This window comes from Malus sylvestris, chromosome 13 (assembly GCF_916048215.2).
Source record: "Malus sylvestris chromosome 13, drMalSylv7.2, whole genome shotgun sequence".
Classification (NCBI taxonomy): Eukaryota; Viridiplantae; Streptophyta; class Magnoliopsida; order Rosales; family Rosaceae; genus Malus; species Malus sylvestris.
In genome coordinates, this window is record NC_062272.1 from 13,885,370 (window position 1) to 13,908,070 (window position 22,701).

At 36.9% G+C, this 22,701-nt stretch overlaps 2 protein-coding genes across 6 annotated transcripts; both read left to right on the forward strand.

Moving 5' to 3' along the window:
• The first annotated feature begins 4,056 nt into the window (after window positions 1-4,056).
• Window positions 4,057-9,177, forward strand: LOC126596563 (LEC14B homolog). 5 transcript variants are annotated; one of them, XM_050263188.1, is made up of 10 exons: window positions 4,057-4,214; window positions 4,493-4,970; window positions 5,115-5,234; window positions 5,493-5,570; window positions 6,297-6,470; window positions 6,647-6,724; window positions 7,094-7,269; window positions 7,854-8,012; window positions 8,244-8,304; window positions 8,725-9,177. In XM_050263188.1, exons 2-10 carry the CDS (start codon window positions 4,581-4,583, stop codon window positions 8,914-8,916), a joined length of 1,428 nt encoding a protein of 475 aa, XP_050119145.1. In that variant the 5' UTR covers window positions 4,057-4,214; window positions 4,493-4,580; the 3' UTR covers window positions 8,917-9,177. The 5 variants fall into 5 exon arrangements, with proteins under 5 accessions (XP_050119145.1, XP_050119146.1, XP_050119147.1 ...); XM_050263189.1 differs by having other exon boundaries at window positions 7,857-8,012; XM_050263190.1 differs by having other exon boundaries at window positions 7,094-7,266.
• Window positions 9,178-9,883: 706 nt separating this feature from the next.
• On the forward strand, window positions 9,884-10,670 carry LOC126596564 (uncharacterized). Its single transcript, XM_050263194.1, has 2 exons — window positions 9,884-10,182; window positions 10,279-10,670. Exons 1-2 carry the CDS (start codon window positions 10,035-10,037, stop codon window positions 10,419-10,421), a joined length of 291 nt encoding a protein of 96 aa, XP_050119151.1. The 5' UTR covers window positions 9,884-10,034; the 3' UTR covers window positions 10,422-10,670.
• Window positions 10,671-22,701: the final 12,031 nt, after the last annotated feature.

Sequence of the window (22,701 nt, forward strand, 5' to 3'; positions counted from 1 at the left end):
ATCAAACCTCCAATTTGGAACTGACTGCCTGGAGCCTTTGCCTGGTTGCTTACTTAGCATTGCTCTCGAGTACTCATCCTCAACTGCTGTCAAGGTCACGAATTCCACCGGCAAATACCTCATGACAGTTGATCAGATATTGGCTCTTTACACTGAAGCTGCCAAGCGTGGATGAGTCACTATGAAGGAATGTTCTGAAGGACCATTTAAATGCAAAGGTTGCACACCACTTCTGCCATGCAAAAGATTGAAGCAGAAGGTTCAACGGTGAGCTGAAACAGATCACTACAGCACGACACCTTTCCATACCACATTCATTATTCCGTCAACAGCAAAAGTATCCCATATCATCAAGGTCGAACGTACTCTAGATTTGATGGACTTGTTTTGACCCTCAAATTTTTGAGTCGGCCTTATACTCTGAAGGGCACCAGAAAACCCTCCAGCACAGTTCAAGAATAAGCCTGTGGAAAGTTACTTCTTCAAAAGCAAAAGTATCTCATATCATCTCTTATCCATTTGCTTCTCCTTATCCTGGCAGTTGAATGAGAGACAAGGAGAATGAGAACAATCAACCGAAAGCCGAAGTCAAACCTCTGATCCTGGGTTGCTTACTTGGAAGTTTGACTGCTTACCTTGTCTGTCACCTCTTTCGGCAGATCTCCTAGCTCGGCGACTTGGGGGACTCCTACTATAGGGTTTGTATCACACTTGACTAAGCCCGAAACTACAACTAAGCTTCAAGTGAAATTGATACATTACCTTGTGCGTCAACATCAGCTAAATACACCATTCCCGGATGGAGGAAAAGTACTTCCAGAGAAGGGCAGATGAAGATCAGACCACACTTCGGTACTTAGAAGTTTCGTGATTACTCAAGGGATTGGATCTTGCAAGTCCCCAACCGAGGAGTTTCCCTCACTCGGGAACTTAGGGGAGCACTGTTTGTACCATACTTGACCAATCCCGAAACTACCGAGCACCGGCCAACGCTATACTGTCAAGGACCCAGAAGAGTTCCCCTCCGACCAGGAGGCCAATCACTACTCGACACGTGTCAAGATTAGAAGCCAATCAGAGCGCAGCACGTGTCAACATCAAGAACCAATCATAACATGACACATGTCAATGTGACAAAGCTACAAGTTTTTCTATAAATAGGGGTCATTCCCCCACAATATTGCCTAATGCCATTTTGTGTTAAATCATTCACAAGAACTCACTAAATTGAGAGCTTGATCCTTTGTACTTGTGTAAGCCCTTCACTACTAATAAGAACTCCTCTACTCCGTGGACGTAGCCAATCTGGGTGAACCACGTACATCCTGTGTTTGCTTCTCTGTCTCTATTCATTTACGTACTTATCCTCACTAGTGACTGAAGCAACCAAGCAACCAAGCGAAGGTCACAAAACCTGACACTTTCTGTTGTACCAAAGTCTTCGCTGATTTTGTGCATCAACAATATCTGTTTACATAATTTGAAATGAAGAACCTTGGATCCCTGAAATATTTTTTAGGGATTGAGGTGTCGAGAAACAGTTCTGGAATTTTCTTGTCTCAGAGGAAGTATATTATTGATTTGTTGCACGAAACTGGCATGTCAGTTTGTCAGCCAGTAGCTACACCATTAGAAGAAGGATTAAAGCTTAGTGTTGATCCTAATGAAGTACCAGTTGACAAAGATACCAAAGGTTAGTAGGCCGTTTGATGTATTTAGCACACACAAGACCGGACCTTGCTTATACCTTGAGTGTAGTGAGTCAATACATGCATGATCCCGGAGAACAACATATGAATGTCGTGATGAGAATATTGCGATATTTGAAGAGAAGTCTGGGCAAAGAAATTTTGTTTAAGAAGAATAATCACTTTAGTGTTGAAGATTATATTGATGCAGACTGGGCAGGTTCCATTGATGATAGACGTTCAACATCAGGTTACTTTACGTTTGTTGGGGGTAACTTGGTTACATGGAGAAGTAAGAAACAGAATGTGGTTGCATGTTCCAGTGCAGAAGCAGAATACAGAGGTATGGCTTTGGGGATTTGTGAAATTTTGTTGCTTAAGCTTCTATTAAGTGATTTGGGTATACAACATGATCAGCCCATGAAATTATTTTGTGATAATAAAGCTGCTCGTGACATTGCACATAATCCGGTACAACATGATAGAACAAAGCATGTTGAAGTTGATCGGTTCTTCATCAAAGAAAAATTGGAAGGGAAAATAATTGAAGTACCGGCGATAAGAACAAAAGATCAGTTGGCAGATATCCTCACAAAAGCTGTTTCGACTCCCAAGCTTTCAAGTTTATTACACAAGTTGGGCATGAGCAACATATATGCACCAACTTGAGGGGGAGTGTTGACTTTTGTATTTTAGGTAGGATCCCTAATTAATATGTAATCCCATGTAATCACTTGTAATTAGTTTTCTTTCATTTTATATTAGGGTTGTACACCTATTAGTTCCTCATATAGAGAAGAATATATCATCATTCAAAGCATTCTCTTCTCGCCCCTACACCTTAACGACCTCTCCTAGACCTAGCATACGTGTTGTGTTTTTCGTGTTCGTGTCGTTTTCGTGTCATACCCGATATCTTAACGGGTCGTGTCGTGTAACACCCGTTAAAATAAATAGATAAAATGACCCGACCCGAAATCGACCCGATAATATTAATAGGTAATATGACCCGACCCGTTACCCGTTAAAGAAAATATATTTTAAACCAATAAATGATCAAATGAAAATCATAATACTAAATAAGTATATACATACTATATTATCACATTCAAAACATAAAAACACATTTTTCTTTTAAGTATATTTTCACTTACCTAAAGTCTTTAATAGTTTTTTAATTAATGTAGAAGTGTAAAAAAATATAGAAAATATGTACAAACGCTCGTAATGACAAACTTTACAACTTTCATGAAGAGCTTAACTTTGAAATTTGTCACTATAATCATATAAATCATAGATAAAAAATTAACCGTTGATTGTTGTTTACATTTACGTTTCATTGTTCTTATCAAATTTTGTTTTTTTTCAGATTTTGTTTTTTGAAAACTTGATCTATTAAAGGATGTAGGAAGATGAACGGTTTGGAACGTTGATATTATATTCAGAGTTTTACGGTTAGTGAAAATATTGCTTGATGTTTATAAAGTTTTTACAAACTATATGACATCGACTCATATTTCAGTTAACCGTAAATATCAAAACTTGATATCAAAGATCTGAACCTTTCATCTCCTTACATCCGCTAGATAATCATGTTTTCAAAAAAGAAAATTTTAAAATGAAATTCAATAAGAAGAATAAAGCGTAAATGACAATCGACGGTTAAATATAAATTTACGGTTTATGAATTATAGTGTTGGATTTCGAAGTTGACATCTCCATGAAAGTTGTAAGGTGTGTCACTATGAGTGATTGTATATTTTTTTTTACATTTTTTACACTTCTACAATAATTATTATTAATTTTATTAATTTTGCCCTCAAATAAAAAACATTATTCATGAAGATTTGGAGGACTTTAAAAATATAAACAATAATGTAAGTGTAACCATTATCTACTCGTAGATGAATAATGATGAATCACGAGTGTTTATATATTCTTTCACATTTTTCATACTTGTATGTATATCTTCTTAGTCTTTACCTATACAAATACTATATTTGTTTATTTTAATTTTGGACAATAACATGTTAAGTAAAATAAATTTATCCTAGTAATGATAATAAGGAACTCTCATAATAAAAATAAATAATGACTAAAACTTTTTTTTTAAACTTATATAGAATAATAATACAAAACTATATATTTAATATAGAATATATTGTATATATTAATATGGCTATTGTATTTTATAATAAATCTTTTAGTAATTAAACTTTAAAATTATCAAAATAATTTTTTTCTTAAAGGGTTGAAATGGGTTACCCATGTGTGACTCGTGTGTATACCCGTTAAGAATCCGTTATTAACAGGTCACCCGATAATGATCCGATAAATTATCGTATTGATCCTAAATCGTTATTTTCGTGTCGTTTTCGTGTCGTGTCATCTTATCAGAAAATGCCGGGTATCCTTCCACACAAAACCCATTCATGGCGGCGATCGTTCCACTCTCGGGCTCAGTTGAAACTCGCACGTCCTTTCTCCTATCCTCCAATTCGTAGAGATCGAAGCTCGATTCGCCAGGTAAGTCACTGTAGCTCTGGTTATCCTTCAACGGTGAAATTTGTAATCCTTTGCCTACAAATGTTGAATGGGAACTCAGAGTTCGAATCTTTTGTTTGAATATTGTTTGGGTTTTGATGAATTTGAATTGGGTTTTACTGGGTTTGGTTTAATTTTCTAATTGATTTGAGCTGTGTTTTTACTGTGTGTGAACTGTGAACTGTGAGTAAGATGGTTCAGGTTTGAAGTTTAGGGACTTTTAAGGTCTGAGCGCTGAATTATACACTTTTACTGTGCAGGTTTAACCATGATCAGAACTAAATTACGTTGATAATTTGTTATAAAGGTCCATTGAGTAGTGGGTATTGGGTTAAATTTAGAAAAAAAATGAGTTACAGAGCGAGGTTTGGTAACGATAATAGCGCCTGTGATAGCGGAAATTCTGCTGAAGGTTCCGGTTCAAGTAAAGGACCTGATGAAGTATCCAATGATTTTGATCATGAAATTGCTCAACTCACTAAGCATAGATCAAGACCCCACCGACTTTTGAGCGGGGATATGGCTGGGAAGTCGAGGTTACCGGTTTCAACGATGAAAATGCTGGCCGGCCGTGAAAGTAATTATTCAGGGCGGGGAAGATTCTCGTTGGCAGATTGTTGCCATGTTTTGAGCCGGTATCTGCCCATAAATGGTCCTTGGGGGGTGGACCAGTCCAGAAGTCCTGCTTATGTTTCTCAATTTTCGAATGATGGTTTGGCTTTTGTTGCTGGATTTCAGGTATTGTAATTTATTAGCTTGATGTTATAATTCATTTTTCTTGTTGTGATTTTGAATTGTTCTACTTAAAAATCAATTTCCCAGTACTCATGCACACAACTGCAGTTTTGCAATCTTAATTTTCTTCTTTTTTTAATGAAACAGGGAGGCCATATTAGAATATATAATGTTGAAAAGGGATGGAAGGTTCAGAAGGATATCCTGACCAAAACCTTGAGATGGACTATTACCGATACATCTCTATCACCGGACCAACGTTATCTTGTGAGTTTATGATGTTTGGTTTGTTGAATAAGAAGGAGCTTGTCTATATAACTACGACTTTACAATCTGAACTTATTCTTCCTTTATGATATATGCATAAGTGTAAATACTGCATGGTCCTTTCTGAACCCATGTTTGTTTTAATGCCTGTTTTTGCCGATGGAGCATCATGTATAATTGTCATCTTTTGTAGTGATTTAACTTTTTTCTGAGTCTCTTAACTTAATTAGTCACACTTCTAAGTTGATAAAATTACAGGTTTATGCTAGCATGACACCGGTTGTCAATATTGTGAATGTGGGATCTTCGACGACGGTGTCAGTTGCAAATGTTATGGTATGTGAAACTAGTGGTCCTTATAGTGCTACTAGCTTTGAGTTTCATATGAATCACTTACTAGTTTAATTGGTTCATCTACAGATTTGGTAATCAATAATGTCCCTGGGGATTCTTTTTTAACTAACCGATGATTTTTTTCAGCATAATCTTGTATGAATCTTTGTTGTCATCTTGTAAAGTAGGTTACCAAATCAACAATGTTCCTGGGGAATCTTTTTTATCTAACCGATAATGTTTTACAGCATAATCTTGTATGAATCTTTGTTATCATCTTGTAAAGTAGATATCTTTATCAATGTTACCAGATCACAAGATCTGTAAGATGTTTATCTGAAATTGGCTAGGGGTACTTGTCTTGGATGATCTGTTAAAGGTGATGGTATCTGAATTGTAGTATATGCTACCATCTGTTGAATCTCGAAGTGGAGATCTTCTGGTAAAGGAAAAGAAAGTATTCCAATTTGACGATGTTTACATTTCCAAATTATTGTTTTTCTTGGATAATCTATTATGGCATATTGATGACTTCAGATGTTACAGCTCACCCTATAATGCTCATTATAACATGAATTTGTACTTTTTGGAGGGTACAATTTTTTTAATCAATTGATTATTCACGTTTAATAGTCGGTTTCTTTGCTATGATGATTGTGTGCTACAAAGAGTCACTTTCTAGTTCTTACTAGTCTTTTTTTTAGCATAAAAAACTTTCTTTTAATTCAGGAAGTTCATGAAGGTCTGGATTTTTCTATTGAAGGCGATGAGGATGAATTTGGAATTTTCTCAGTTAAATTTTCAACTGATGGGCGAGAGCTTGTTGCTGCAAGTAGTGATGCTTCAATATATGTTTATGATCTCCAAGCAAATAAAGTTAGCCTCCGAATACCAGCTCACCAGGCAAATGATCTAACAATATAATATACTCGAATTACTTCTTGATGGTGGTTTTGAAGAAATTTTTCATTTACTTTTAATTTTAAAGACACAGTCTCTCCCATACTAGTTCCTTCCCTGGAGACTCTGGATGGCACTTAAAAGCATCATTTGATTATTTTGTTCATCGTTTGTTGCAGTCTGATGTAAACACTGTGTGCTTTGCTGATGAGACCGGCCATCTCATATATTCTGGCAGTGACGACAACCTCTGTAAGGTAGGGTTCATCTCTGGTCTTTATATGGTATAAGATGTAGAAACCATGATTGCTTCATTGTATGGCACTCTTTTTTTTCATTTTTTTTGAACTCTGGCTTTCCTTATTGTAGTCGTTGAACTGTCACTCTTAAATGCTGTTATGTTTTCACAACATGTTCTTTGCTAGAGTTGCTCAAATCTTGAGATTCAATATTCCAGCCTCAAATCCTAAATTTGGTGCATAAGTGTTGTTTAACTAATGGGATGCTTTTCCTTTTTATGTTGTCATTATCTCTCTCATGGGTGTGGGGTTAAGTGCTTAATATGTTCTTTACTATTGAGCTATGAAGTCCCCATGAAGTTTAGGCGTTTCTATTTTCTTGCACAGGTGTGGGACAGACGCTGCTTAATGACGTACGGACAAGCATCTGGGGTCCTGATGGGACATCTTGAAGGTGTTACATTTATTGATAGCCGGGGAGATGGGCGTTACTTAATATCAAACGGGAAGGACCAGACAACCAAACTCTGGGATATAAGAAAGATGTCCTCTAGAGCCATGTAGTACGTCTGTATTACTTGTTTCCCTTTTCTGCTCATTTTAACTTATTGGCTTTCTGTTTGGTGCTGTAGAAATATGAAATTTACTGCTGTCAGCATGAGATAAGTCAACTTAATTTTAGTATATTGTCCTCCAATTATTTTGACTCTATAATATTCTAAAGTGTGGAAAATAGTTTTGTTGTATTTGGGCTAAGAATAATGTGGTTAAATTGATGTTTAATGCTTCAAGTTTATATGGTCTAAAAGACCGGGGAACATATAGTAGCGGAACGGAGGGCTATTTGTGAATAGTACTATAATTGATTTTGGAATATTTCTTGTTTTTAGTGAACCATTTATCATATTGTTTTGTCATATTAAAGCAGCTTTGTGAGATCAAGCGAGTACAACAGCTTCTATTATTAGAGGGTCTTAAGTTAATTTGAACCTGTCTGCTTGTGCTTGTCTGTGCACGGAATCACATTCTTGTTGAATAACTTTTGTTATTTAGATACTGTGGCTCATGGCCTAAAGTCCAGAGTCTAGACCCTTTCTTGGTTAAATGTAATATTTTTGTGGTCTCTGATTTTCAACTTTCCAACCAGCAGCCCAAGGCTTACAGATCGTGACTGGGATTACAGATGGATGGAGTACCCAGCTCATGCAAGAACTCTGAAACATCCAAATGATCAGTCATTGGCTACATATAGAGGCCATGCAGTCCTGCGCACTTTAATTCGCTGTTACTTTTCTCCAGCATATAGGTAATTTTTATTTCTTTATTCTAATCCTGTATGTGGAATTTGTCGTAATAACTTTGTGCGAATTCAAAGATGCTGGAGTACGTGTATTTTCCGCAATCTTATTGGCTATTGTTTTGGATCTAAGGCTTCTGGTTTCATCTGATGATATCATATAATCAGTTGGCTGTGTTGACACACGGTTGTTTAGGAGTATCAGATGATGTTTCTAACTTTCTATTCTGCTCATTGCAGTACTGGACAAAAGTACATCTACACTGGCTCAAGTGATCATTCCGTCTATATATATGATCTGGTAAGTAACTGGCCTTTAATGTTTCTCATCACCAAGATCATGTTCTTCTCGTGTCATTCTGTTAAGGAAAATGTAATGGGAATTCACCTGCCATCTGTTTTCATGTTCATTTCTAGGTATAAAATTTCATGTGCATTTCTACGAACCGTAAAAAGGATGTTGATACATAATTGGTTCGTTTTCAGACTAGTTAGGAAAAAAAAAGATGATTTGAAAAGTAAATGATGGTACGTGAGTTCCTTGTAGGAGAGCAAGAATCATGGTTGGCAGTCCTTCATGAAATTAACACTCCTGTTACTTTAGCCTGTAGGCTTGTTATTACTACAAAGGCCAGTAAAACAGGCCATCCTGCTCGCTTCAAACTGCTATATCTTGAGAACGTGATATTCGATCTCTAGTAATTTGTTTGTTTCTATAAAGGTAACCGGAGCTCAAGTTGCGAAACTAGATCATCATGAAGGACCTGTGAGAGACTGTAGTTGGCATCCTCTGTATCCCATTTTGGTCAGCTCGTCTTGGGACGGGACCGTCGCCCGATGGGAATTTCCTGGTGATGACCAAGTTCCCACCCTCGTGAGGCCGAAAATACGCCGGAGGAGAGGCTTCTATTGAAGAAGGCTCGTTGTTTTGCGCTTCACAAGATGATTTGGTATTAAATTGGTTCATGATTTTCATACGTTCTGTGAAGTTATACTGCATTTTTTTAAAGAACTTTTGCAGTAATTACAGAGAAATTATAAACTTTAATTTGGTTCCTGGCAGCTTTGTAATAGCTGTCCACATGTAAAATATGTAATTTTATGTATTTAAAATCGAATTATTGTTTAAAGTTTCACTCTTGTTCAAATAATGTATTTCAAATATTCATTCCAATTGTTGGTTTTTAAAATCGATGAGGCATGTTGTAATTCATTAACATATCTGAAAATGTAATCTTTTTGCAGTAAACAACTTAACAACATACACGTTCCCCTCCCAACTTTTGCAAAGTAGAAAGCCTTATTGGCTTGAGGTCGTTCCCTTTTTATCTTGTAAGAGCTTTGCATGAATGAGGATCCTCTCCGGATTCTCTTTGTGAGGATCCCGGGGATCCTCAAATCGTGTCCGTTTATCGTACATCGTGCGGCTAGTTTTTGTTAAGTACTATTCATATTTAATTTTAAATAAAAGTATTTAAAATGACTTCTGATCACACGATGTACGATGAATGGATACGATTTGAGGATCTTCGAGATTCTCACAAAGAGGATCCGGAGAGAATCCTCATTCCATCTGCATGGAGAGATACAATTTATGATGTAAAAACCACTACTACATCCTGTCTATCTTTTAAGGTAATGAAAATGATGTTTTTGAGAGCAATCCAAGTGTGGAATAACGTAACTTAGTATTTTTTTTCTTTTTTAAAAAAGAGATCAGCTGGTGGTTTTGTGATTGCATTTCATTGTTTTGGAGGTCAGAGAAACTCATAAAGACATTTCAACCTCCCTAACTATTATCGTGTGATTCACACACGAAAAAAATTAAACTTAAAACATATCTGAAATACGAATTTAAAATTCGACCCCAACCATTGAGACTTGATAGTGATCAACGTAACCATTGAGCGACTCGGAACCTCCCACCTCCTTACGCACACACCACCAAACAACAAAATCTATTTTCCTCGCCAACGCCAACTGACATAGCCAAAGCACCCAAGCAATCGAGAACACGAAAAGCAGACGAAAATGGCGTCGCCCGCCGCAAGGATCACCTTCCGCATAGTATTCGTGGCTCTGGTCGTTCTCGTCCTCTTCTACGTCGGCCGCCCTCTCTACTGGAAAATCTCCGCCACCATCCACGAGATCCGCCAAAACAAACAGACCGTTAAGCAAGGTAGCATTCCTCTCACTTCCCAATTTTTTAATTTTTTTTGTTTCCGGGTGCGAATTTTTTCTGAAATTTGTGATTTTGGGGCCGAATTCTGTTCAGGTATATCGCAGATTGTTCTGGAAGCTCAGAAATCGGTCGGTTGGTACCACGACGAGTCGGATTCGGGTGCCCGCTACGATAGGGCCGCGAAGAATGTCGGGTTGGCCACGACCCGGAGGCTGCTGCTCCGCCAGGTTTCGTGAAATCCCTTGATTTTTCCAAAATTTACTGCTTTGTAAGACTGAGGTTTCAGTGGGTCTGTTCAAATCTGGTCACATTTCGAATGAATCGGTTAAATTATGTTGAATTAATGTGTTTAGGGAGTGAAATACTTCTTCCTGACACTACTAAATGTTAGAAAAGTTTGCACAACTGCAATGCTGGATATGTATCGGTTTCGGAATATATATAGAATTTTACTGAGTATGATTATATATATAGTATTTTGGGTTTTTTTGGTGCATTGGATTAGTGATTGCCTCTTATTTTGAATTTTGTTACACTTTTAATTTAACTTAAACCCAAAAAGGCGATGAATTGGATTATTCGGAAGCTCTGGCTTGATTGCTTGTACATAGCATTCATCAATGATTCCTCTGCAAGAACAATTTCCTCCATTCTGCAAATTGTTATGTTACTTTCAGCTGATTTTGTGTTGTATTTGTTGAGGATACGCGTGTCGTCTTAGTCTTCAATGCTCAAGAACTAATGGTAATTTGGTTATGATCCAACATATGATAATTCATTTGGATTTGGATAATTAGTTGTTTGATTTTGGTTCAATAGTGAATGAGCTTGAATTTCGTGTTCGTTGATGTTAGGATTCTAAAAACATTTAGGTTTCCCTGATTGTTTTGGGAATGTGTGGCCCGACTTCCTAAATCAAGTGAGTTTGTGGACCTCAAGGACCTCAACAAACATTATGTAGGGGTACATATAACTATACATATCCTCAAAGTTTAGTGAGAAGGTCTAAGATGTTCGAGTGTTCTTGTTTAGGCTACTACAAGTCTTGGACCATATTTACTTGTTTAGTGATGTAAAGCATCAGTAAATGTTGAGTATACCTCAAAACTTCCTTGGTTTGGATGAGGCACCTTTTGTGAATGATTTCATTAATGGTTTGTTTGCTAAACTGCGCTTAGAAGCTTCACTTCTTTCTGCAGTAGGTGTCCTGGTGTTCAATCTCTTATAGGGGTCGCATGTGTAAAACAGAGAGGGTAAGTGAGAATCTTGTACCTACACTGATATTCGATGTTAGAACTTGGACGGTATATTTTTGCAAGATTTTCTGTGCATAGATTGGTTAAGAAACTGAGTAAGCCAGTAAGAACTTCCTGTTGTAGGTTTATTTTCTTTAGCTAGCTGTTCTAACTTTTTGGGCCACTAGATTATGTTGTATTACAATTTCTGTAGGTTGCGGCCCAACCGAAGCTCTAGTTCTTCCAACTTCCTTTCAAATTCAACAATCAAACTGGCTCCCTAAGAATGGAATGGATGACTTAATTTTGTTCCTCTTTTGGGGCACGGTGTGAGTAGTCTTAGAACTTTGCTAAGGTCAGTCGCCCAAGCGCGCTATGATCATCGATCAAATTTGGGTTCCACAGTAATCTGCAGTCAGGAGTTGTGGCATGTGACCGTCAGCATGATATAGGCATGAAGCAGGAGCCACGAGATGATCAAAGACTAATAAAAACGGGCCATAAGAGAGATTTGGAGTAATGGGACTTTGAATGTCCTTAGTACATCAACTGGAAGTGCTTCTTGAAGAAGCATTTGGTATGTACTTTTCCATAAAGCCTTTCTATGATCCCGAAGCACTTTTTTGTTTACTGTCAAACGCAGGCGAGAGTGCTTTTGGTTGTCATAAAGCACTTTTAGCATTTCCGTATGCAATTCCTACATGATACTCGAAGAATGTTATATTTTATCTGGAGGCATCTTCGCTCCGCGAACCTGGCTGCTATTGAAGCATAATCATCTTCTACTTCAATCACCAGCAACACAACCCTTTTAAGTTCTAATCCATTAAAATGATCTTCTCTTTCGTTATTATTCAAAATCAACCTATTATACATCCTGTAGTGGAAATTAAGACATCAGTGTGAGGTTCACTCTTGCAACCTAGACGATCTTCTTAAGTGAAATTGATTCATCTTCCATGGATTAAACTTTTAGCTTTTAGATTCAGGTTGTAAACTACGTGCGTGTGCTTGAGCGAATGTTCTTAACCAAATTTATGTTCACAATTATATTCACAAATTATTAAACATCAAGGAGGTAAAGAATATATATCCAAAATTGTTTTTTTTGTGTGAGTAACATGATACTGACATGTATCTTTTGGAACTTGCACCTTATATAAATTATACAAGCCCATGTTAACACAATATATACTTTGAAAAGGTGGTTGACAATTCTGCGCAGATCTTATGCATCTTCAAAACGTCCAAGTTTTCCGATTCACCTTCATACACACATGCATGCACCATACTTGTTCTGCTAGAATTTTCAAACCTGATTCTTGACATAAAACGGGGTAATTAGTAGGAATGATCAATTTTTAGTAACGACAACATTGTTGACTCAATGACGACATAACAACTACGAAACGATGATACAACGACAACATAACAAACACTAATTATTTCCTGCTAATTGTCCTAAAAAAGTTGAAAACAGAAGCATATAAAAAATGAATGGAGATGGAGAAACCCATAACCCATGCATTGACTTTGAGTTTTCTTAATTTTGTTTAAATTTCCAACTATCTAGGGTTTAGGTGTATACATTATCTTAGCACGCAGTTTTAGCTACAAAACATGAGCTTTTGGCTCAAATGATCTCATTTAGAACCTGACTGCTGAACTGATCAAAATTATACATGAGCAACACATCAATAGAAATTTGACAATATAACGATCAGAAACTGATAACATACTAAAAATTGATCATTTCAGTAATTAGAATTTAAAAAAGAGCTTTAGACTAAATGATCCACTTTTAACGTTTGATTGTTAAGCAATGATCTGTTTTTAGCATGTTGTTGGTATATAATCCATCTATCGTCGATACTTGATTCAAACATTTAAGCAATCAAACGTATAAAATTGATCATTTTAGCTAATTACCTAAAATGATCATTACCAATTGCGGACAAAATATTGCAAAGTGGATCATATTTCCCCGTGCAGATGGAGCCATCATTGCCCCCCATTTTCTATGATAAGCAGTATTTTATTTCATTTTCAACATTAATGGAATCGATTAATTTGCGATCATCCGGAAGACTAGACGTGGATTGGCTAATTTTAATAATGTTTAATAGGTATCTATTAGTAGAAATTTAAGTGACACCCTTATGCTTAAGCTTATGGAGTATGAGTTATATGAACACCAGCAACTGTTGTTGCTTTTATATGTGGCCTTGACTTTGTATTCTCACTTTAATTAAGCTACCCTTGAAAAATAATTAGAGTATAAATATATTCTTAATTGTATTGGGATCCTACAAGTTGACCTCTACAATTTTCTAAATGTAATAATTTCTAGATTAAAGTTTGATATGTTGGAAGCTAAGATCTTTAGAGGATCTTAATCTTTATCTTGCAATGGTATTCACTAACTTAATAGTTCAGTTGACTTATGTTTAAGCCTTAGAGGAATGTTATTCAAACCCGCACTAGAGTGAATAGGTATTATTACTTTCTGCAACTGCGATAAAGTATTATCTACAACATATACTGATTAATTCCACTCTAACTTGCCTTTCTGAAAGTCTAAATAGAATTCATCAAAGAAATATATCACTTGATAATTGATCCAATGTTGGATACATTTTTCTCATCCGGTGTAGGATACATCATTCTATCCATAATTTTTAACAATATTCACATGAAAATAATTATGACATACCCTATTATTTAAAACCCTCTTGATCAAATGGATAATAATTGGAAGTCTAACTCCATCATGGGTCACGTATTGTCTTTGTTCCCTACATACATATGATATAAGATGACTTTAAATTTACAATCATAACCATCATCCATGATATATATGTACCACTCACTTGTCTGGAGAAGAGGCTCGACCTACGGCCACCATAAAACGATATTATTATCTCCGACTTAACCATTAAAATTGTGTATGGGGTTTATGTTTAAAGGTTTTGGCAGAAATTAAGGGGATGTCTTGCTTGATATATCAATGATGGCAGCTTGATTCATGCTTCCTATACTACCTTTAAATGTAATTGGGTGGTCGAGGCGTATGATGACATACAATCTGTCTAAAATCGATCAAATTGCCATGCACCCTACCACCCCGCAATGAATATAAAATGTAAAAACCCCTCCTCCATTGTTAAGGGCCATCTCTCAATTGAGATAGAATAATACATACACACACTAATGCAAAGTAATATAATATAATTGATGCAAAGTAATACAATAGAATAATGCGATATTGAAATTATAACTTTTTATTTATTCAAAATGAACTTACAGAAACCTTGACTAAAAGATTTTATTGAAGAGTTGCAAGAAAATAAACCGAAATAAATCATAGTAATTGTACTAATTTCTCTGAACTTGAGAAAATAAATCTTGAAATTAAAAAACGTTATGTCTAAGTATTTCGAGCCTTGTATTTATAGGCTGGAGCTTGAGTTATTGAAAGAGTGATTGTTGGAGCACACGTGAATAGAGGCTTGTCCGAATAATTAACTTTTACTGTTAATTTTAGATGTGTAATAATTCTGCAAACGACATCACTGTAGATAAATAGTAACTTGTTAGAACACTATTTGACATTTTTTGTCCTAGATGAATAGCGACCGAGAATAATTGTCTTCAAAATTCCTTGTCTTCATTAAGATCATATGGATCTTTAGAATCTTGATAATATGCCCATCTTAACTTCTGAGTAGGAGAACCAACCTTTTGACTGGAAGATGAGGCTTGCCAAGAAGTTTGTTGTTCTTCTTCGTCTTCTTTGCCCCATTTAGGAAACTTGGGGGGTGTTTGTTTGATCTTCTTAGGTGGGATTGGACTAGACTACACTATAGTCTGATGTTGGGTATGGGCAAGGATTAGATTTAATGGGATTAGATCCGACTCGCACGGATTAAACCCCTCGCTAGGAGTTCCTAGCGAAGCACCCCAAAAACGCCCGGATTCATAAGACCTCATGCGCTCCTATGAGAGAGAGCCTCGCTCATCCTGCGAGAGAGTGTCGTCGACGGCCTCCTCCCTCGCCTTCTCCTCCTCATCGCCTCTCATCGCCCACAATCTCATATATTTCTTCCTGTCCCTCCCAATCATTGAAGAATCTAGAGCCTCCCTCGTCGTCCACCTTAGCAAGCTCCTCTTCTCTGGATCCCCAACGTTATATGGTTCTTCCTATTCGAATAGCCGAAGCCCTCAATTCCCGAGACTTGGAGCTCGCTCGATTTGACCGAAGAGGTGGGTCTTGCGTTTGTTGCACCTGAGCTTGCTCTGATTCTGATTTGCCAATTGATGTCCAGCTTGAAAGCTTAGGTGCAGGAGAATCATAGCAACATTAAGAATTTGGAATCTGGTTTGAGATCGAGAAGGCAAAGATGGAGAGGGGAGAAAAAGAGGGAGAGGGATGGAAAAAATTAGGAAAAAAAATAAGAATTTGAAGTAAGGGACTAGAAGCACCTGCGGGGATAGCAGGTAAAGAAAGATTTAAGATTCATAAGGAAGAGAAAAATAAGAGACCAGAAGCCTCTGGAAAGAAAAAGAGAGAAAAAAAGAAGAAGGTAGAGAGCGTGCAGAGAAATAATTAAAAAAAATGACAAAACGCTTCACTAAACGCTTAGTCTATAACTTAGTCTATAACTTAGTCCAACACTGCACTAAACGCTTTACTAAGCTAGTCCAGCTTAGTCTGGTCTAAGCTAGTCCAGCTTAGTCCCTGCAGCTAGTCCAGTCCGAGACAGTCCGGTGCAACAAACGCACCCTTGGAGGATTAACTGTCAGGCTATTTCTTTGGTTTTTACCTTGATTTTCCATCGATTGTGATGGAAGAAGTAGAGGCTTCTTGTAACGTCCCACATCGTCCAGAAGAATGATCCTTAAATGTATATTCTCATCCCTACCTAGCACGAGGCCTTTTGGGAGCTCACTAGCTTCGGGTTCCGTAGGAACTCCGAAGTTAAGCGAGAAGGAGGTCAGAGCACTTCCAGGATGAGTGACCCACTAGGAAGTTGCTCGTGAGTTCCCAAAAACAAAACCGTGAGGGAATGGTAAGCCCAAAGCGGACAATATCGTGCTATAGTGGTGGAGCTGGCCCGAGATGTGATTCACCCCAGGTCGGGATGTGACAAATGGTATCAGAGCCAATCCCTGGCCGGAAGTGTGCCGACGAGGACGTCGGGCCCCTAAGGGGGGTGGATTGTAACGTCCCACATCGCCCAAGGGAGTGATCCTTAAATGTATATTTTCATCCCTACCTAGCACGAGACCTTTTGGGAGTTCACTGGCTTCGGGTTCCATAGGAACTCCGAAGTTAAGCGAGAATGAGGCAAGAGCACTTCCAGGATGGGTGACCCACTGGGAAGTTACTTGTGAGTTCCCAAAAACAAAACCGTGAGGGAATGGTAAGCCCAAAGCGGACAATATCGTGCTACAGTGGTAGAGTTGGCCCAAGATGTGACACTTCTGAAGTAGCAAACCTTTGTTGGAGAGGTGTAACTATAGGGAATTCATTGTTAACTTGTTCAATTATCTTGTAATGTTTGAAGTTATCCCACCATTTGACTGTGATTTATTTGGCGGAACACATCACTTTCTTCCCAATTGGAATTATAGTACAATTTGAGAATCTAGGGGACCTTATATTTTGCAACAAAAAGTAAAAGATTGGGAAAATTTGTTTCTTCTTTCTTGACTTTGTAAATTGAAAAAAAAAAAAAAAGTTTAGAATCGGTTTGGTACTCTACTTGAATCCAACTTTTTAAACTCAAAAAAAATTTCAAGTTTTAGACCTTATAAACTTGTTTGGTAGGACTATTTTCAAAAAATGAACTTAAGACTAACAAAAAAATATAGTCTATTATCTAAAAACATAAAAAGTGAGTTTTTAGAGTTTTTAAACTTAAACTCACTCATTTCTTTTCTCCCTCATCCCCTCTCACTCCAAATCTATCTCTCTCTTTTTTCTTCATTCTCTCTCCTTTTTTTTTTTTACCTTTTTCGTCTCTCTTTCAATCAATTCTCTTCATTTTCTTGGTTATTTCTCTCACTCATCTTCTTCTCTATCTCGTCCGATCCTCTCTCTTTTTTCTCTTTCCTTCAATCATCTCTTACTTTCTTTCCTCCTCTCTCCTCTTTCTCCCTCTCCTACGATCCCCTTTTTTCAGATCTCTTTGTCTAGTTTAAGTCGTAACATTTAAAATTTTTAAATTGCAAACCAATCAAGTTTTTGAGTCTTACAGAAAATTGTTTTCAAGAAATGTTTTGAGAAATGATAAAAAATTTCAAATAGGATACCAAACAAGCCCTTACTGATTTTTTGAAACTTTCAGAAAAAAGATCAATGGATGGTCCATGCCATGCTTATCCCACCAATATTTGAACAAAGTTGGGAATTGGCTTTGGAACTTACTGAGTGACTAAAATCTTCTGTTTGGTGTAGGAAGATATTATGCCATGCATCAATAAAATCATAAATTCATAATAACTGCATCAGATATTTGATTCAAGTGTTTTAAAAGAAAGTGGATGACCTCCCCATTGGGAATGGTAGAGAACTTTATTGGCATTGTTTTTGTTTTCGATGGGTTTAATGACTATGGACTCAATTTCAAATAGAATATCTCTATAAAACTTAAGTGACTTTTCTGGGCATGGTGGAATGAAATGACAGTTTGGGAGAAAACAAACCTTGGCAGTTTGAGCTAGATTTCTAAGGTGAAATGATCATAGTTGGAAACAAGAGCTGACTGGTAATTGTTGGCTATCCCACATCAGTGGGGGAAGTCACAAATAAGGACTTTAAATATGATTACCCCACTCTAACTAATATCGAAGTTTTTTGTGATAAAACTTCACACCTAACGGATTAGGCAGTAATTACTAAGTTAGGGACACCTAAAAAATTGGGTAGGTGGTAATTACTAAGTTGGGGGCACTATCGGTATAGTTAGAGTGGCCCCCATAGGCCTGTCGATCTAAGAATTCCAACATAGTATCAGAGCCCACGATTATGGGTTCGTGCAAGCCAAAGGCTCGTCACTAGGAAGTGTGGGCTTGAAAACAAGTTTGGCCTTTTAACATAGAGCCAGCCTCTGAGTTCTTAAGAAGCACTTCTTGAAAATATTGAAAACAAGTCTGGACTCCATTGGAGCCAACCTCGGAGTTTCAATCCAAACCTCCATTGGAGTCGACCTCTGAGTTTCAATTACCGATGTACGGATCTTCACGTGTGAACCACTACATGGGGTTTCCATGTGAGGGAGCGTGTTGGCTAAGGATTTTAAATATGATCACCCCACTTTAACTAATACCGAGTTTTTTTGTGATAAAACCCCACACGTGACAGATTGAACAAGTGGTATTACTATGTTGGGGACAATATCAGTGTAGTTAGAGTGGCCCCCCCTCAATATAAGAATTCTTATAGTAATTAGGTTGAATGCTACTAGCATTAGACCCTAAGCTAGTAAATCAATTGCCGATGTGTGGATCTTCACATGTGAACCACTAAATGAGGTTGGTTATCCCACATAGATAGGGGAAGTCACAAATAAGGACTTTAAATATGATTACCATACTCTAACTAATACCGAGGCCTTTTGTGACAAGACCCCACACCTGACAGATTAGGCAAGTGGTAATTATTAAGCTGGGAACAATATCGATGTAGTTAGAGTGCCCCCCTAAGGCCCGTCAACCTAAGCTAGTAAATCTATTGGCAATTTGTAGCGACTGACTCTGGTGAAGAATGTGAACTATATGTGATGAAAATTGACTAAATATTTCTGACTGAAGGCATGGATGAGGGAGTTTTCTAGGTTACTGTTGTTGTGCTAGCTTTTTGTTCGTCATGATTTTCTTGTAGGAATTCCTTGGTGAGAAAATATGGTATACAATTGTCACTGCCTTTCAGGTATAGCTTGCCATCTTGTAAAAAATTGTTTTGGATGTCTTTTTCTAAAACGAACAATTTGCTTAGGTTGATCTGTAGATATTTTCTATTTGAGGATGCCACCATAACCAATTTAAGAGGCATCAGTTTCAACAATTTTTAAAAAGTTGAATGAAGGAATGCCAAGACAAGGTAATGTTTTAACATATTGTTTGATGTTCTTGACAATTTCAGTATGATTAGAAGACCAAGGAAGATGATTACTTCGGAGTCTATCAAACAAGGGTTTACATTGTTTTCTTAGATTTTGATAGGAGTTTGCAATATAATTAAGAGAACCTAAGAATATCTGAAGTTGGCCTTTGTCAAGAATTTCATCTGGAAAGTTGTTTACAAATTGTATGACTCGATCAATTGGGTTGATTTGGGAATGGTGGATATTAAATCGAAGGATTCTGATTGGTTTGAAACAACTTTATCTTAATGGCAGAGACTACCAGTCCATTATTTTTTACTATTTTTAAGAATTTATTCAAATGCTTCTAATGTTGCTCAATTGACTAGGAAAATATAAGAACATCATCAATGTAAACTATGAAAATTTTACTTAATGGGTTGAATATTTCATTTATTATATTTTGGAATTCGCTAAGTGCATTTTTTGATCCAAAAGGCATTACATTCCACTAGTAATGTTCAAACGGGTAACAAAAGTAGTTTTGTACATTTTACCCCCTCAGGTTTCGGTGCAATTACAATCTCATATAATATCTTTAAAACATTTCAATCTCATACATTTAGTATTATTTTTTTTTCAATTTCATGCAACTGTTAAAAAATCTGTTAAGTTAACCGTTAAGTGATGACGTAGCAAATATGGGGTCCCCATTTGTACTGACGTGGCTGTCACATTTATGCCATGTGGCTAAACACTTAATAAAATATTTAAAAATTTAAAACAATTAATTAAAGAAAAGCTTAAAAACAAAAAAAACCCCAAAATCCCCTTCGTCTTCCCCACCCGAGCCCACCCCCTTCTCCCATCCCCCATCACCACCCCTTCCCCCATTAATTCTACACCTCCATCTAACCCAAAATTCCAAATTCCCCTACCCAAGCCACCCCTCCATCAACCCACCGTTCTGTTTCCCGCATGTGGCCCCCTCTCTCGCTTCTGTCCCATCTATTTCCCCTTCCCCATTTTCTCTCCCTCAGAAAATCTAAACCCAAACAACCCTAGAGATTTTCAGAGCAAAAAAAAAAAAAAGGGCTTGAAGCTTGAATCGGCATAAAAAAATTAGGAGGTTGAGCTGGTTTTGGGGCTGTTGATTGGAGGCAACTTCCGAAAACCGGAGAACTTGAAGCTGGCCAAAGGGTTCGACATAGATCCGAGAAAGGATGAGCACCAAATACCACCATCCTAACCGAATGCGCCATCTTCGTCGCCGTTTGAGTCGTTGGAGCCGGAGAGCACGCTTCTAGATTCGCATACGAAACGGTAGATGCAGACGTTGAGAAGGCAGGAAGTGAAGAGGAAGCGGGAGTAGAAGAAAGACCGGGGACAAAATGATCCCTAATTGGAGGAATAGCCGGCCAAGAGGGTCAATCCAGTTGGCAGGGATAAGGGGGTAGGCTCAGGTAGGGAAGACGAAGGGGATTTTGGGATTTGTTTTTTTGTTTTTTTTACTTTTCTTTAATTAATTTTTTTAATTTTTTTAAATTTTTATTAAGTGTTTAGCCACGTAGCATAAATGTAGCAGCCACATCAACACAAATAGGGACCCATATTTGCCATATCATCACTTAATGGTTAACTTAACAGATTTTTTAACAGTTGTATGAAATTGAAAAAAAAATACTAAATGTATGAGATTAAAATGTTTTAAAGATGTTGTATGAGGTTGTAATTGTACCGAAACCTGAGGGGGTAAAATGTAATTTATCTTTGTTTTTTGGATTTGAATTTGCCAAAAACTACTCTACATATCAAAATTTGAAACAACTACTGACGTAGTTAGTCTTTTTATTAAATCTCTTTTATATGGGATTGGATATTTTATCCATTCTAAAACAGGATTGAAGGGGTTGATGACTAGTCCTGGTGCACCTCATTCTAATTCAACATTTTCTGGACATAAAACCCTGAGCAAGACCAAGGGGATTTACTTTTACAAATTATTTTTTTGTTGAGTAATTTTGATTTTCTTTTTTTACAAAATTTCATTATTTGTTTGCTCATTTAAATTAGTCAAGCTTTAGTGGGAATATTTTTCTCATAAGCCCCTTGTCATATCGAAGGCTGTAATATGTTGTTTCCTATGCCAGAAGCAGTAGGGATATTGACCCCAAAAAAAGGCAGAACGTATATCAGCACAGACTTCTGTTTTAAGTTTCTCTTAAAATTTTTGAATCTTATGTTGAATGGTTATCAATTCTTTTAAATCTAATTTCTTGTTTGAGAAAATCACTTAGTCTAGAAACTGCATGCCGGCGTCGTCCCAGCGCCGTGTTGGGTTTTCCGCCTCGTCGTCAGTTGGTCGTGGTTCGCTGCGTTGGTTGCCCATTGACGTTGAATTTTTCTACACTTGGATTGTGACTTCTTTTGTTACTTCGTTAAATTTTTCTACACTTGTGTTTTTAGACTTATTTTTTTGGGAGGTATTTTAAAACTACTTTGGCCTTCTTGGCTCATACTTTCCTTAATTTTCTTAAATACTCTAATTCTTAATTCAGGATTTTCAACTTTACTGATTAATCAATTGAATGATACAAATAGCATAACAGTATCAGTTAATTACCATATATTAGAGTAAAATCACTTTCTCTTTTTAGTTTATACGCAGTCTTTGTTAATATGCAGACAGGGACCAGCGACCACCTAATTCTGATATAATATAAACTTTGATTTAATTACGTTTTCACAGAAGTACTTTGTGTAGGCTCTAGAATTTGAACTTTTCTTATTGTTTTGTTCCTTGCTTCACAAACAATCGCAGTTGGCTAACGTGTTTTTCATTGTTTTCCATATCTCTTGATACAAAATAAATCTGGTTAAATCCAAGAATTATTGAGAAGGACTTGTATGGCATTGTTGAATTCGACTTTATGCTACGATATGAATGGACAGATTCTTGAAATATACGAAGGACATATAGGAAACTTAATTGGACTTGGATATTCTGCCCTCCCCATCCTATATCCTCCCATGCCCTCCTATTTTTGTGGTCACGGTTAAGCCACATCATATTTTATATTTTCATTACTTTTTGTCTTATTATTTCTATAAAAAAAATAATATAAAATGTTGACGTAGCTTAACCGTGATCATAGAATATATGAGGGCATGGGAAGGGTATGAGATGAGGAGGG

Excerpts from the sequence above, each read along its gene's own strand:
- LOC126596563 (XM_050263188.1), top strand. The coding sequence starts at position 4,581 with ATGAGTTACAGAGCGAGGTTTGGTAACGATAATAGCGCCTGTGATAGC. Across the intron at positions 5,571-6,296 it reads TGTCAGTTGCAAATGTTATG|GAAGTTCATGAAGGTCTGGA; the intron begins GTATGTGAAACT and ends CTTTTAATTCAG. Across the intron at positions 8,013-8,243 it reads TACTTTTCTCCAGCATATAG|TACTGGACAAAAGTACATCT; the intron begins GTAATTTTTATT and ends TGCTCATTGCAG.
- LOC126596564 (XM_050263194.1), top strand. The coding sequence starts at position 10,035 with ATGGCGTCGCCCGCCGCAAGGATCACCTTCCGCATAGTATTCGTGGCT. Across the intron at positions 10,183-10,278 it reads CAAACAGACCGTTAAGCAAG|GTATATCGCAGATTGTTCTG; the intron begins GTAGCATTCCTC and ends AATTCTGTTCAG.